This window comes from Amblyraja radiata, chromosome 37 (assembly GCF_010909765.2).
Source record: "Amblyraja radiata isolate CabotCenter1 chromosome 37, sAmbRad1.1.pri, whole genome shotgun sequence".
Classification (NCBI taxonomy): Eukaryota; Metazoa; Chordata; class Chondrichthyes; order Rajiformes; family Rajidae; genus Amblyraja; species Amblyraja radiata.
Genome location: NC_045992.1, coordinates 14320762 through 14337065, shown reverse-complemented (window position 1 = coordinate 14337065; position 16304 = coordinate 14320762). Strand labels below are relative to the sequence as shown.

General features: G+C 41.6%; 1 protein-coding gene across 4 annotated transcripts in view; it reads right to left on the bottom strand.

Moving 5' to 3' along the window:
* The window catches only part of ncoa4 (nuclear receptor coactivator 4), a 33267-nt gene that overhangs the window by 15099 nt on the left and 1864 nt on the right, over positions 1-16304 (bottom strand). For 2 of the 4 annotated variants that reach the window (XM_033012778.1, XM_033012779.1), the window contains 3 exons: positions 3725-3885; positions 3051-3191; positions 829-917 (listed from right to left, as the gene is read on the bottom strand). In XM_033012778.1, the coding sequence (XP_032868669.1) occupies positions 829-917; positions 3051-3191; positions 3725-3874 (380 nt within the window). In that variant the 5' untranslated portion in view covers positions 3875-3885. Of the gene's footprint in view, positions 1-828; positions 918-3050; positions 3192-3724; positions 3886-5813; positions 5968-16304 lie in introns of those variants that run through there. The other 2 variants (XM_033012777.1, XM_033012780.1) reach the window with 2 other exon arrangements.

The following is a 16304-nucleotide window of genomic DNA, read 5'->3' as shown; positions in this document are numbered from 1 at the left end:
CAATATCAATGAAAGGAGGTCTTTTAGCCTCTTTCCGGAAGCACGGAAATAGATCCTTCGGCCCCCTGAATCCGCACCAACCAGCGATCACCCCGTATACTAACACTATCTAATACACGAGGGACAATTTACAATTTTATCAAAGCCAATTAACCTGCAAACCTGTACGTCTTTTGGAGTACGGGAGGAAACCAGAACATCCAGAGAAAACCCACGTGGTCACAGGGAGAACGTACAAATTCGGTACAGATAGCACCGGTAGTTAGGATTGAACCCGGGTCTCCAGCGATGTAAGGCAGCAGTTCTACCGCTGTGCTATCTGCATGTCTTCGGGATTATTTATTTAATATTTAATGACGTGCCATTATTTAAGTGATTGAATCGAGATCCCTTAAGTCACAGAATCCCACTTTTCAGTTGTACCCAACTGTGCACTAAACAGAGCTTGCTTTCTGCGACACAACTCCCAACGGTCCCATTAGCTTTCTCAATTCCCTGCAATTTATTCCCACACATATCCATCAACATCCCTTTAATTCTTCTTCTGCTTCCCACTTGCCAGTTACAGTAACAATTAATCTAACATACTAATTACCATTTTTGCCTCTGGGATGTGGGGTGAAACTAGGGGGCCTCTGCATGCAAGCAGTCAGTCAGAGCCAGATCCCTAGAGTGGAGAGCCAACAGCACTACTGTGCTGCTCCTGACAGCTACAGGTATTAAGCCCAAGAGAAAAGCCGACACAATTCTCTCTAGAGATTGCTGAAGATAAATTTCTATTTAAATATCAATTGCAAAGAAATGTTGCTGGAATTCAAATCAACTCACCTCTCCAGGCAGGCTGTAATTTGATTAATTGGCTGGTTATTCTGGGGATATTCCAATTGATGAACAAGGCAATTGAACTGGCCAAGCAGCTAAAGGGAAATGAACATTGCATTTACACAACATAAATTTGCATCAACATGTATCAAAAACTAATTTATAGGATCTATTGGTAGCTCAATGATTATATTGAAGGACACAAAGATGTGTCCAAATTATATGGATAAGAGTTCCAAGTGCACCACAGTTAGCTAATAAATGTTGCATCTAAATTGACTGTCTGTTATATGAAAGTACAGGATTTGCATAAACTGAATGGGTACATTAATCTCAATTTGAAACAAAGGGCAATTCCCTAACCTCACACTGTTTAGTCTAGCTGCACACTCTTTACACCCTTTGCACAAAAATGTAGTCAACCCTTATGCCCCTGTCTCACTTAGGAAATCTGAACGGAAACCTCTGGAGACTTTGCGCCCCACCCAAGGTTCCCGGAGGTTGCAGGTAGTGGAAGCAGGTAGGGAGACTGACAAAAACCTCCAGCAACCTCACGGAAACCTTGGGTGGGGCGCAAAGTTCTCCAGAGGTTTCCGTTCCGGTTTCCTAAGTGGGACAGGGGCATTAAGGTAATTCCATTCCTCAGCAATAAACAGACAGGCCAGTCTGTTCAAAGGCAATTTGTTATGAACAACAAATACCAGAAGCACCCATTCCCCATGAATTATATTATAAAAGATATGCTGTGCACGGGGACTAAATGAGGTTGCCAGCTTGCACAACAGTAACCTACAATTAACAAAGAGGAAGAGGAAGCACTAACTAGAGAAGGTCCAGCACAGAGAAAGGACTTCCCCTTCGAATGGGGGGAGTGGGGTTCATGGCATAAAGGACCACAGTTTAATGTCGCACTTCAATGGTCTCATCAGCAACAAGGCAGCACTATCTCACTATATTCCAGCCAAATTGATGCATGCACACACGATGGAATTCCAGTTCAATTTTTGAGAACACTAATCAATTGGACAAGCTGCAAGGGGAAGATTTGGTGTAGTTTCGCTCAGTGGCAAAGGCACATTTTCAGTATTACTACGAAACTAGATTTTCAGTTGCATCAAACCAGAGATTCTAAGTGGCCACTCCCCACATGATCAAACTCGGTGATCACAATAATAACATACATTTTGAAATTCAAAAAAAGTAAAACCAGGCTTGGCAGAACTCCATCTCCATTTAGACGCCAACAACGCAAAGAATAAACAATTGAGGCCAGGGGGTCAATTAGTCACCAAATGATAAAACAGAGATCAAATGGGCTTTAATAAGGAGGTGCAAAGCACGATTTCAAGGGGGGGGGTTTAATGAAGAAAGAAAGCATAAATGGTTACAACACTAAACAGAGTTAAATATATGAAAACTGCAGAAATGTGGTGCATGGGATCCTGTACGGATATGGGAATAAGAACAAAGATGTGTAAAATTCCAATGTTGGACTGACTTGGGAGTAGTATTGGTCAATGGATGGTAAAATGGAATTTTCTGCCCGACAGGAGATGGTCAGCTATTTTGCACCAGATCATGCCCTGTGGAGAAGAGGACAGTTCAGAGAAAAATAAATAAATGCAATATTATAGGTGGAAGGTGAACAGGAGGAAGACAATGGGGGAAAAAATGAACGATCGGGCACTGACCAATGCAGTCTGAAAGAGTCATTAGATTTAGCTTTTGATTTACACACTGGCTTGATATATTACTACTAGTTGGATCTGTAAGACCTTTAATGCAAGAGTAATTTTATATAATGCAGCATCTGGATTTGATAGGACACGCTAGATGCAGGAAACATGTTCCCGGTGTTGGGGAGTCCAGAATCGTGGGGCCACAGTTTAAGAGTACGGGTAGGCCATTTAGAACAGAGATGAGGAAAAACTTTTTCACCCAGAGTTGTGAATTTGTGGAACTCTCTGCCTCAGAAGGCAGTGGAGGCTGATCCACTGGATGCATTCAAAAGAGTTAGATAGAGCTCTTTGGGCTAGCGGAATCAAGGGATATGGGGAGAAGGCTGGAACGGGATACTGATTGTGGATGATCACATTGGATGGGTTGAATGCCCTCCTCCTGCCCCTACTGTCCATGTATCTATGCGTCTTATCTTCATACCCTACTGAATGCAAAAGTCTACAATGAACAAAACTTTGCATGGCCCCTCAAATGCACTCAGCACTTACCCAGTAAAGCTGCTGAATTTGTTGGTGCAAGGATTCTTCTTTCAGCTGTTGAACAAGGTCAATCTGCTCCAAGAGACAAACCTCTCTACTCCGCAGGCACTCCATGTGACGGCTGATACAACTATGAATTTGAAATTTTACCTATAAAAGAACGAGAAACCAAACCATGGTATTCATTTCTCAAAAAATGTCAAACACCTACATTACAATGAAATGCTACAGACTATAGATAGGTTATGTGGATAGGAAATAAGACAGGGTAAATGCACAATCTTTTATCCAGACTTGGGGAATCGAGAACTATGGGACATAGGTTGAATGTGAGGGGGGGGGGGGGGGGAGATTTAATGGGAACCTGAGGAGCAGCATTTTTTTTTCAACAAAGGGTGGTAGGTGTATGGAACAAGTGGTAGTTGAGGCAGCTGTTATCACATTGTTTAAGAAACATTGATGACAGGTACATGGATGGGATGGGTTTAGAGGTATATGGGCCAAGCGCAGGCAGGAGGGATTAGTTTAGATGGGGCATTTAGGTCGGCTTGGGCCAGTTGGGCCGAAGGGCCTATTTTTATGCTGTATGACTCTAGACTATTGAGTTACTTTGTGAAATGAACCTTATTGCATTTACCAGTTAGTTGTTGCCCACCACTTATTTGTAGTATAAGTTATTTTACCTCATGACTATTTGCTTTCATTTCTTGTTCGGCCTGAATGATGGTATTAATGGCCATTTCCAGATCTCGTTTGGCCTGCATACAGTTAGTTAACGAATCCTTGAATTGGATGTTGGTAGTTTCCCCACCTTGGGCGTGTGTTGGGTTCATCTTGGTCTTAGCTGAAAAAAAGGAAGTCACGATAAATTCAACTGCGGACGTGGGTGTGCAAGATTAGCAGGGAGGGTCTCGTACTGCATCAACCCTCACCAAATACAGAACTTTAAAAGCAGCTCTAGGTTAATCAGTTAACTTACAAATGGCATGTCCATGTTATTCCAAGTGTTGTGCACGCAGGTTTTATTTCCAAAATTTGTGTCAATAATCAAATACCTCAGAAAATGTTGCTATTCAACTGCAGATGCTGGTTTAAACCAAAAATAGACACAAAAAGCTGGAGTAACTCAACGGGACAGGCAGCATCTCTGGAGAGAAGGAATGGGTGATGTTTCGGGTCGAGACCCTTTGGGTCTGAAGAAGGGTCTCGACCTGAAATGTCACCCATTCCTTCTCTCCAGAGAAGCTGCCCGTCCCGCTGAGTTACTTCATCTTTTTGTGTCTATTCTTGTTGAACAACCTGGTTGTAAAGTTTTGGATCACAAAAAGTTGTCAAACTCATCGATTAACTTGAGGAACATTGCAGCTGACATTTGCATGCACAAACTAGGAGGAATTCCAATAATTCTGCATTTTAAATATCTTAAATTTGCAGATCATTTACTATAGTCATCCCTCTGAAAATGACTTTGAAACTCAATTCTAAAATGTTTTAATTGACACAAAACCCCAGCAGTTGGATTACTGTACAGTTTATCACTCAATAGCACCAGCAGATTCTAAGCATTTCCCAATACAATAGCACCGATCTGTAAACGTAATATCTATACTGATAGAATATTAAAAGGTCTGAAAAAGGGTCTCGACCCAAATCACCCATTCCTTCTCTCCAGAAATGCTGCCTGTCCCACTGAGTTACTCCAGTATTTTGTGTCTGTCTATCATCGAATATTAAAACACCGCAGGTTTGAGGATTCGGAACTAAAAGTTATTAAGCTAAATCCAAGCATGCACACAAATTGCCCCAGTACAAATATTCAGAATAAACTTTCATCAAGACTTCTTGGCTCCAGCCTTAAGTTGTTTATAGTTCATTTTCTGTGTCAGAATCCTGCAGAGGGTAATCATATGAAGATAAAGAGTAACCTAGATTAAAATCTTTTGGAGAATTCAACAAAGTATACTCGTCTAGAGAGATAACAAACAATCTGCTGAAGAAACTCCGCGGGACAATAGCATGGGGGGTGGGGGGAGGAATGCAACTTTTCGGATCAAATCCTGCATCAGTCCAGACCCGCAGAGTTCTTCCGGCAGTAAAATGGAGACACAATAAACTGCAATGCTGGAATCTTGAGCAGAAAACAAAGAGCTGGAGGAACTCCGCAGATTGTTTGCTGCTCCAGATTCCAGCATCTGAAGTCTCTTGATTCTTTATCTTCAGAGACGTGTTTTTCCATGCAAATAAAATATTTAGGTGGAATGGGACAACACTTAAAATGTCTTATGCTGCTGCACAAAGCTGGCGGGGGTGGCATTCTTGTCCAACTCTGGTCTAACCACAGCTTCTTAACCCCAACTCACTTCCTTGACTTCAACCAACTAGTATGCTAGTATAAACTGAACACTTTACATGCTGTGCACGCACAATGCACACCTAGTTGGAAATAGCTTCTGCTGGGAAGGAAGTCAGACCCCGTCGTCGATCAGTGCAAGCACAATGTACTTGCATGCAACCCGGCAAAGCAAACGTGCGGCGTTCTCAGTTGACGAGGGACGGGGTCCTCTCTTGAGGACCTGCTTCAGTCAAGGGCGGAGCAGTTGTGGGTGAGGGTGAGGGAGACGGGGAGACCCGGCGGTACCGGGGCCGTCGAACGTGGCACCGACAACGGGCGCAGGCCCCGGGTGTGGGAGTCACTCCGGTTCCACAGGGGAAGGGGGTGAAAGAAAGGGCTGAAAGTCCCTCCGAGCGCACGACCATAGGCCAACACCGTACCGGTGAGCAGGACGCCAGCAGTTACCCCGGTCACGGTCACAGACCCCACTCCGATTCCGTCTCCGTCTCCGTCTCCCTCACCTCCACCGTCGTCGCCGCCGCTTCTCAACCGGGCCGCCGCGGCTATTTATACCAGCACGCTGGCCTGCGCGCTGACGTCACGCAGACCCGGGCCACGCACACAGCACGCAGTCCGCCACAAGCTGATCGCCGGCGTGCACGTACACACAGGCCAGGGGAACACTTGCTTGCAGCGGCGTATCTCCAGCACACTGTATCACTGGCATCCGGGACTGGGAGTGAGTGCACAGCTGCTCAGATAAGATTGACCAACTTTGCAAAATTTTCCAAAAAGAGGCAACTTCGACCATCCGCAATGCCACTTCCACAAAAAAAGTATTTGACATTTAAATAAATCAGGTTAAGGCGAACAAACATCTCATGAAAGTGTAGGAAAGAGCTGGTTTACACCGAAGATAGACACAAAAATGCTGGAGTAACTCAGCGGGACAGGCAGCATATTTGGAGATGAGGAATGGGTGACGTTTTGGGTCGAGACCCTTCTTCAAACTGAAGGGTCCCATTTCTCATCTCCAGAGATGGTGCCAGTCCCGCTGAGTTACTCCAGCAAGTCTCATGAATTTACCATTTCTATCATCAATAGCACAAAGGGGATAAGCTCTCTTTTGAGCAGCATTTGCAAACATTAGCATGAGCATTTAGGTGCAAGAAACAAGAAAAAGGCAGGTGCTGGCAAACAACCTAAAATTTTAATTTATCTGCATTCTTCACAAATCCCAACTTGCCTTGAACGTTTCCTTGTTTTTTGCTTTCATTCCGATGTGCAGGAAGCTGTGGGTGAAGCTAGCTTTCTGGGAGATAAGAGATTTCAGAAACAAGGAAGTACAGATGCTGGTTTACTAGAAAAGATCCAAAGGGCTAGATGGATAGGTGACGTTTCGCGGTGCCCTTCTTCAGACTGGGAGGGGGCGTGGGAGGGGGGAGAGAAAAGCTGAAAGAGTTGGATAAGAGATTGTAGTTGTTCATGTAGCAGCATCTATGAAACGAAGGAGATAGGCAACGTTTCGGGCCGAAACCCTTATACCAGAACGCTGCCTGGATTGTTTGTTACAATTAACTATCATGCAAGGTTGGACATTACTGTGTACTCTCCTCCAGATTTGGAGTCAATGCCATGTCCAGACTTACTCTTTTGCTCGATCCGTTATTCCTTCGTATTTGCTTGCCATGCCCGAACACTAACATTTTTCGTAAAGAACACTAATTTCTTTCTGAAAACCAACATCTAATTCTCTCATTTTATCTCTCTACTGCCCATTCCCTGACATCAGTCTGAAGAAAGGTCTCGACCCGAAACGTCATCCATTCCTTCTCTCCAGAGATGCTGCCTGTCCTGCTGAGTTACTCCAGTATTTTGTGTCTATCTTCGATTTAAACCAGCATCTGCAGTTTACCTGCACATCTAATTCTCTCCTGCTATCTAAATATTGCCCCACTTCTCCATTCTTCTTACCAAAGTGGATAATCTCACATTTCCTATCATTTTACAAACTCATTTAACCTACAAGTTTGCCATATATAAAATGATGAGGCATAGAGACTAGACTGGCATAACCTTTTAGCTTGGTGGGAAAAAGACTAGAGGGCACAGTATTAAGGCAAGAGGGGCAAAGTTCACAGTGGATGTGTGGAGCTTTTTTTTTTTAAACATAGTGGTAGTACCTGGAATGAGCTGCTATTGGTGGGGGCAGATACAATAGTGCCATTTATGAGGCCTTCAGGTAGACACATGGATATGCAAGGAATGGTGGGATATCGATCATATGCAGGCAGAGATTAGTTTAATTTGTTGTCATGTTTGGCATGAATATCGTGGGCTGAAGGGCCTGCTCCTGTGCTGTACTGTTTTGTGTTCTATCTTGCTTTGCGGACTGCTGGTGCAGCTGACCTCCAAGTTCTGCAGTAAATGGGTTCCTAGAAAACGATTAGTGGCATGCCTGAGCAGGCATCAAGAAAAAATGTTGGAAGAAAATAAACTTCTTGTTTACTTTCATTCACATTAATTCCGTGGGAGTGAATCCTATATCCAGCTCAAATTTTTGGGTAATGATTCATGAATTCAGTAAGGGTGAAATTCCAATATCAGAATGTCCTATTATAGAGCTAATCTGATCTAACATGCTAATGATTTTTCTTTACAAATTTAATTCCCAAACCTCTTCATTTTCTTTGCTCTTGGTTACGTTATTAATGTTTTTAAGAGTTTTTAAATGTAAAGTCCAACAAGATATTTGACTTAATTCCTTACAATAGACAATAGGCGCAGGAGTAGGCCATTTGGCCCTTCGAGCCAATGTCATGGCTGATCATCCCCAATCAGTACCCCGTTCCTGCCTTCTCCCCATATCCCCTGATTCCGCTATTTTTAAGAGCCCTATCTAGCTCTCTCTTGAAAGCATCCAGAGAACCTGCCTCCACTGCCCTCTGAGGCAGAGAATTCCACAGACTCATCACTCTCTGTGAGAAAAAGTGTTTTTCTTTGTGACATTTGGACCGGGAGCGGGGCCGTAAATCGCCCGGCACGGCCTAAAATGGCCATGGGACTTAGCATCGCCCGCCTGGGGCTTGGACATCGGGAGAGACATGGAGAACAGGGGAGAGAAAAGACTTTGCCTTCCATCACAGTAGGTTCACTGTGATGGATGTTTGTGTGAACTAAATTGTGTGTATGTCTAGGAATTGTCTGTTTGTATGGCTGTGGAAACAGAATTTCGTTTGAGCCTCACTGAGGCTCAAATGACAATAAATTGTATTGTATTGTATTGTATTGTATTGTATTGTTTCCTTGTCTCCGTTCTAAATGGCTTACTCCTTAGTCTTAAACTGTGGCCCCTGGTTCTGGACTCCCCCGACATTGGGAACATATTTCCTGCCTCCAGCGTGTCCAAGCCCTTAACAATCTTATATGTTTCAATGAGGGATCTCCTCTCATCCTTCTAAACTCCAGAGTGTACAAGCCCAGCTGCTCCATTCTCTCAGCATATGACAGTCCCGCCATCCCGGGATTTAACCTTGTAAACCTACGTTGCACTCCTTCAATAGAAAGAATGTCCTCCCTCTAATTAGGGGACCAAAATTGCACACAATACTCCAGGTGTGGTCGCACTAGGGCTCTGTACAACTGCAGAACGACCTATTTGCTCCTATATTCGATTCCTCTTGTTATAAAGGCCAACATGCCATTCGCTTTCTTCACTGCCTGCTGTACCTGCATGCTTACTTTCATAGACTGATGTACATGGACCCCCCAGATCCCGTTGTACTTCCCATTTTCCCCAACTTGACGCTATTTAGGTAGTAATCTGTTAGCTTACTAGCATTTTATTTACTTTACCTTTATCAATATTTCTAAATTCTCTCAAAATGTAGATTTTTTGCAACTTCAATCCAATACCATCAATAACTTTTAATTAACCGATGATTGGGCAGTCATTGAGAATTGCTATATAGTTAGATGTTTACCACTATTTAACAATGACATATATTTTAATCAACATTTCCCAATTTAATGTCACCAACTCACATGCCCCCAACATCCAAACATCTACTTAATTGTCTTTATTTGACTTGTTTTGGAGAGGTTAGTCACGTTTCAGTAGCATAGTTTACTTCAGGGTATATTCATCTTTGGCCTTCAATCTCTTTGCAGAGATTATGCCGTTGCTTGACTAATACCTTTTGTATCCTTTATTATTGCCACGTGTACCAAGATAGAGTGAAAAGTTTTGTTTGCATGCTAATAGATAACAGAGATGCGATTTCACTGGCTCTCAATTGGACCACTTAGACAATAAGAACACTTACGTCAGGCTGTTATTCATCAACTACAGATCAGCATTCAACACCATCACCTCCAAACGTTATCAAACTGCGGGAACTAAGTGTAGGAAGGAACGGTAGATGCTGGTTTAAACCAAAGATAGACACAAAATGCTGGAGTAACTCAGCGGGGGCAGCATCTCTTGAGAGGAATGGGTGACGTTTCTGTCGAGCCCCATCTTTGGACTGATCGGGACTGAGAGGGAACTAGGTCTCTCATCCCTTCGCAACTGGATCCTCAATTTCCTCCTTGATAGACTATAATCAAAATGAATTGGCAACAATACTTTCTCCTCGATAACAAGCACCTCAGGGCTGTGTGATCAGTCCCTTGCTCTACATACACAGTTCCAATGCCTTCTTTAAATTTGCCGACAATATCACCATTGTTGGATAAATAACAGGTAACAATGAGTATAGGAGGGAGATTGAACGGTGCAAGAACAACAATCAGCAAGATCAAGGAGCTGACAGGTGATTTTAGAACTTGATTTAATCGACAAGTTGGCAGAGGAAAGACAAGTTCAAGTTCATGGACGTGCACATCTCTGAAGATCTGCCCTGGTCCCTGAACAGTTATACAAGCAGAAGAAAGCCCATCAACACCTCTATTTCTTGAGAAGATTGAGGAGATTCAGTACATCGGCAAAAACTCTCTTGAACTTTGTCGAGGTCTACGATACAGAGCATATTGACTGGTTGTATCACGGCCTGGCTCGGCAGCTTGAAAATCCACGATCAAAGGAGATTACAAAAAGTGCTGGACACTGCCCGGTCCATCATAGATACCAACTCCCCATCATCAAAGGGGTCTACAGGAGACACCACCTCAATAAGGCAGCCAGTATCAAAGACGCAAACAACCCTGGCCATGTTCTCATTTTACGCCTACCATCGGGAAGATAAGTTTGAAAACCGTGATTACCAGATTCAAGAATTGCTTCTTCCCAACAACCATCAAGTTCTTGAACACTACACAATGCTAACTTCAGCTATGAACAATGGACTGTCTTTGGTTGCACCAGAGACGTTGGTTTTTCTTGCATTAGTATTGAGATTATTAATTTATTGAATTTTTGTTCATAATGCAGTAAATTGGAATACAGGACTACGCCCTAGCTTGTGGGAGTTCTGTGCAGTGGTCTGATAACAGCAGGGAAGAAGCTGCTCCTGAATCTGGTGGTTTGTGCTTTACCTGATTATCATGCAAGACTATTCAATGAGAAACAACTACAACTGAAACTACTGTTTAAGAAGGAACTGCAGATGTTAGAAAATTGAAGGTAGACAAAAATGCTGGAGAAACTCAGCAGGTGAAGAAGGGTCTCGACCTGAAACGTCACCTATTTCCTTTGCTCCATAGATGCTGCCTCACCCGCTGTGTTTCTCCAGCATTTTTCTCTACAACTGAAACTACTATTAAGTCCAAATAATGACGCTGGAGTTTAAACTCCACACAACCCTGTTTCCATCTGAAAACATCTAATCTGCCAGCATATAAATCTAATCTATTTTATCTCATGTATATTTCGACTGCCCTTTAAATGTATCTAAAATAATCACCTCAACCAGTCACATGGCAGGAAGGTCCATATTCCTGCGATTTCTTCATGGAATTTGTGACTATATTACATGTATAGATCTGGGCCCCATGAGGAAAATCAGATTTAAAACCACCTTATTGAACACCTTCATAGTTTTACAATCTGCTAATTGGGTGAACCAATAGTCTTCTCTTCTCCATAGAAAGAAATCCATTCATTTTAGGCTTAATGTAGTAAAGTGAGTGATAGCAGACAATTTTTCTCATTGACAATTGGAAATCTTTGTTTGATCTAAATACTGTAAAAACCTCTGAACTCCCTCCCCCACCCCCACCCAAGCATTTAACTGCAAAAATAGTTTCTCAACAAAGGGCATGACAAAATCAGTAAATAACACAAGATCCCTTCCAGCTGGAAGGTAAAAGTTTATTTTTAAGACACGCTCAGCAAATTAATTGGATTTTGCCCTCATCCACAATCTCCATTAGATTTAGAAGTTAATATTGTACAAAACAATCACTGTTAACAACATGTTTAAATCCTTGTAAATAAAGCAACAGATATCCATTTTCACAGTCTGCTCAAGAAGGAGGAAAGCATCAAGAAACGTTTATTTTAAAATGCAGATGATCCATTAGATTGTGTCTAATCATTATTTTGCATAGCCCAAATAAGAACCACAATGAGAAAATTCAGCACTAAATGCAAGCATTCTTGTGTACATCTCGAATGGTGAAAAACTCATGTATAAGCCATGCATCAGAATGGTTTTAGTTGAGATTTTAGATTAGTGGAACATTAAACCTCCAAACCTCCACTCTGTTATCAGGCTAGGATACTGTCCAATTCACCTCTACCCCACTGCAGACATTGGACTTTATCTCTGGAACTGGTGCGCTGCAATGCTGAGAACTATATTCTGCACTCTTTATCTTCACTTTGCTCTATCTATTGTACTTGAGTTGCAGTTATGTATGGTATAATCTGGCTTGACTGCATTTAAGTATGGTATAATCTGATTTTATTGGATAGAATGCAAAACAAAGCTTTTCACTATACATCAGTACATGTAACGGTAATAATAAACCTAAACCTAATGTACAGCCAAATATATCTACTGAAATAATCCAAATGGCTGCGGGACATTTAACATCGCCCGCCGTGGGCTTTGACTCTGTCTTTGACTCTGACATGGGGGGGAGAGGGGAGTGCAGGGGAGAGATATGCTTAAGTTTTGCCTTCCATCACAGTGAGGAGGACTCACTGTGATGGATGTTTATGTGAATTGAATTGTGTTGGTGTGTGTCTTGGTTCTTTTTTTGTATGGCTGCAGAAACCAAATTTCATGTGAGGTTCAAATGACCTCGTGTGAGGTTCAAATGACAAATAAAAGGTATTGTATTGTATTGTATTTACACTAATACGCTGTTCATAACAAAAATCTACCCAAGTGAAACCTCATATATAGCAGATATAAATTAGATAACTTCACCGAATTAGATAACTTCACTTTTGTCATAACAGACAAATCTTCATCGATTTCCCACAATTTTGGACATCAAGTGTTTCATTAAAAACTCTGCCACATTTAGTCATGAATATTTAATTCATAAATAAACTTCATATGGCCTCTCATACGTTTTGATAATGGTTTAGGGAAATATCTTCATCTATATTAGGAGAAAAATACAGTGACATAAAGGTAACAGTACAGTAACGATCGTTGTGCTTGGTGTCCATTGTCACAACGACCGTTATCGGGGTCGGTACGTCCGTAGGTTAAACCACCGAGGTTCCAAAGCTCTAATGCTTTTCAAACACCCCGAGGTATCCTATGGTACAGGTGATCTATGGGTAAGTTAATTATTTTTATTTTTTTTCCAATTTAATATATCAAAAACATCATGGTGTCAAAAACGCAATGACTGTTTACGATATATTTTCCAACTTTTTAAAAATCACTTAAATACATTTTTGGACATAAATCGGTTATCAAAACTAAGAAACTGAGCTAATCTTCAATTTGGCAACACACTGTCACTTGTTTACCTGTCTTACGGACCAAGTCGCTAACTTCATTCCTTTGTGCCAACCACTGGAAGCTCCGCAACTGGAAGACCGTTACGGAGACATTTTACTTACAAAAAAATCAGCCCAAATCAAACGATATGACGAATCATCGGCCATCGATAGCACAAATACATAAGGTAATATACCGTTTTGATCGCATTGGTGAAAATGCTTGGTTCTCGCTAATAATGTAACATTCGTTTTCTGGGACACCAAACCTTTTAGTGTCCACCACAACAAACGTTTGTGTAGCGCACTTTGCGGTGTCCACTCAGATGGATGCAGTATTCTACTAAATGATCAGGTGAATGAAGTGGAAACGGTGTTTGCAATTTTATTGTTCCATGTGGTATTCATAAACATAGAAATGAAAAAGAAATATGTGTACTTACTGTGCCAACCAGGTCACTGGTGGACACCACGCAACCGTTACACAAAGTGTATTTGTGTATTCTGATGCCATTTTCAGAAACTTGCCATCAATATGCTATATTTTCTAATATTTGTTGTTGAGACTATGTTAGTCATGAACCCAATAAAGTGCTTGTCAACGTTTTTGAAGGAATTTGAAATTTGACCCCATTTGTCACATTTATGTGTGCAGTATTGTAAAAAGACACATATATTAATAGTCACAGAGCACTAAAACAGACTCTTCGGCCCAACTCGATTTAGTACATTTCGTTGTTGTCAGTATAGCATTCTACAACTGTGCCCTCAAGCCAATAGTAGATTCCGAGAATAAAGCTGCCAGACATTGTGAATCTACCAAGAATATGCTTCCATCCTGATGGGCCAATTTCCTTTCACAACTTTACATAAGGTTCATAGCTGACTGCTTTCTGGGAAATAAAGAGCAACTACCAGGCATACTGAAGATCAATTGGTTCTATCCATGCAACCCCAGCCAAATTAGATTAATTGCACTTGCACTTTAGACAATATTCCTGAAGAAACCTTAATTTGAAATTTAAACATTCAAAAAAGTCAAGCAAGATGTCCATTGATGCATAGATTTTCACTGACCAATCATGGGTTTTATGTCATTTTCAATGGATGACAGTCATAAGCACTCTCTGAATTCTAAAATGTTAAATGCAAAGTAGTACACAGAAACAATAGTCAGACTTTTTTTTAAAACATGGTGTAAATGTCAAATACTAGAGGGCACATGTTTGAGGTGAGAGGGAGATGCAAGTTTACACACGCACACAGTGGTGGATGCCTGGATGATGCTGCAGGGTTGGTGGTCGAAACAGCTACATCTGCAACAATTTAATAATATCTAGACAGACTGGGAATAGAGGGATATGGACCACATGGAAGCACTAGATTAGTTTAAATTAGCATCATGATCGGTTCAAACATGGTGGGCCAGAGGCCCTGTTCAACTGCTGTACTTTCCTATGTTTCTATGTAGATGCATCAGGAAAACTGTAAAATTGGCATTTCAGAATCTTTGATAATTGTTAATGATTCACGATCAAAGACATGATCTGAGCTATGGAGGGTAAAAACTGCTTTGGAGATACAAGACTTTGGAAAACAAATGAACTTTAGCCCCTCTGCAGTTAACATTTATTTGACAACACCTTAGGTGCTTGTATCATTACAATTGGAATTGAAAACACTCCTATATTCAAAAGTTAAATAGCTGGTTGGTGATATCAGGCATTACAAGTCAGTTGATTGAAGATATTGCATGGAAAAGGCAGGATAAAAACATGCCACTTGGCCCAAAGCCACCCATATGATGATTATGTACCGAGAGGAGCCCATGGATGAAATGGCACCAGATTAAAAGCTGTGAGAATTTCTACAGGGTTGCATTGCTCCTATGAAAGTACTTCTAATACAGTTGGTTGAATTGATTGATTCATGCTCTCTTTCTAATTGCCCAGCAGATAACTTTATCAATAGCTTATCCCCATGGCAACCTTGGTGTCTCTCAATCATAAAAATCCCATCTGTCCCTCTTCCACTCTCTTGAAACTAACCTGTTTTCCCTTTCTATTTTAATGAAAGATATTTGACCTAGCACAGTAATTCTATTTTTCTTTCAGTAACACCATTCCTCTTGTGGTCTAACCTACCGAATAAGTGGCAGTGGTGCAGCAGGTGCACTGCTGCCTCACAGCTTCAGGGACCAGAGTTCAAATCTAACCCATGGTGCTGCCTGTGTGGAGTTTACAAGCTCTCTACAAGACTGATTGGGTTTCCCCACATACTCCAGATTTTCCTACTTCCCAGAGCTGTGCTGGTAGGTAGATTAGTGGATGTGGGCAAGCTTTTGGAGAATCTGGGACAAGCTGTTGAGCATCTGTGAGATAATTAGTTACAGGAAAATATGTGGGGAAATTGGATTTTGACATGACAGCTCTGAGAGCCTGCAGAGCGTTACGGGGTCTCTCTGTTTGATTTGAGGAAACACAAATCTTTCCTGAATTTTCTATTTTTATGTCAGATTTCTGGAGTATTTTTGGTTTTATTCGACTCATGCAAGTATGATAATAGTGTGCACTGTAGATCTTAGACAAGTCTTACAGACTCCTTATTAAGGAGCTAGGAGATGGTGTTGTGCACAAATTGGCTGCCACCTTTCCCTGTATAACAGTGATTGCCACCAATTAAGAATTTTTGAAAAGAAAAGGGGTTCATGATGTCCAACGGATGTGAAATATGTTACGTAAGGCAAGTTGTTTCCGTCTGCCTAACCAGGTTCCTGGCAATCTGCCACAGGCATGATCAATGGAAATGTCTCAGCAGCTGATATTCAACGTGTTTTACTTGTATAATATTTCCATTAAATCAGCAGGGCTCAATTGTCCTGTTATGATTATTACAGGTTATGTGAGGTATCATAAGACGTAGGAGCAGAATTAAGCCATTCGGCCCATCGTAACTACTCTGCCATTCGATCATGGACAATCTATTTTTCTCTCTCAACCCCATTCTCTTGCTTTCTCCCCCTAACCTT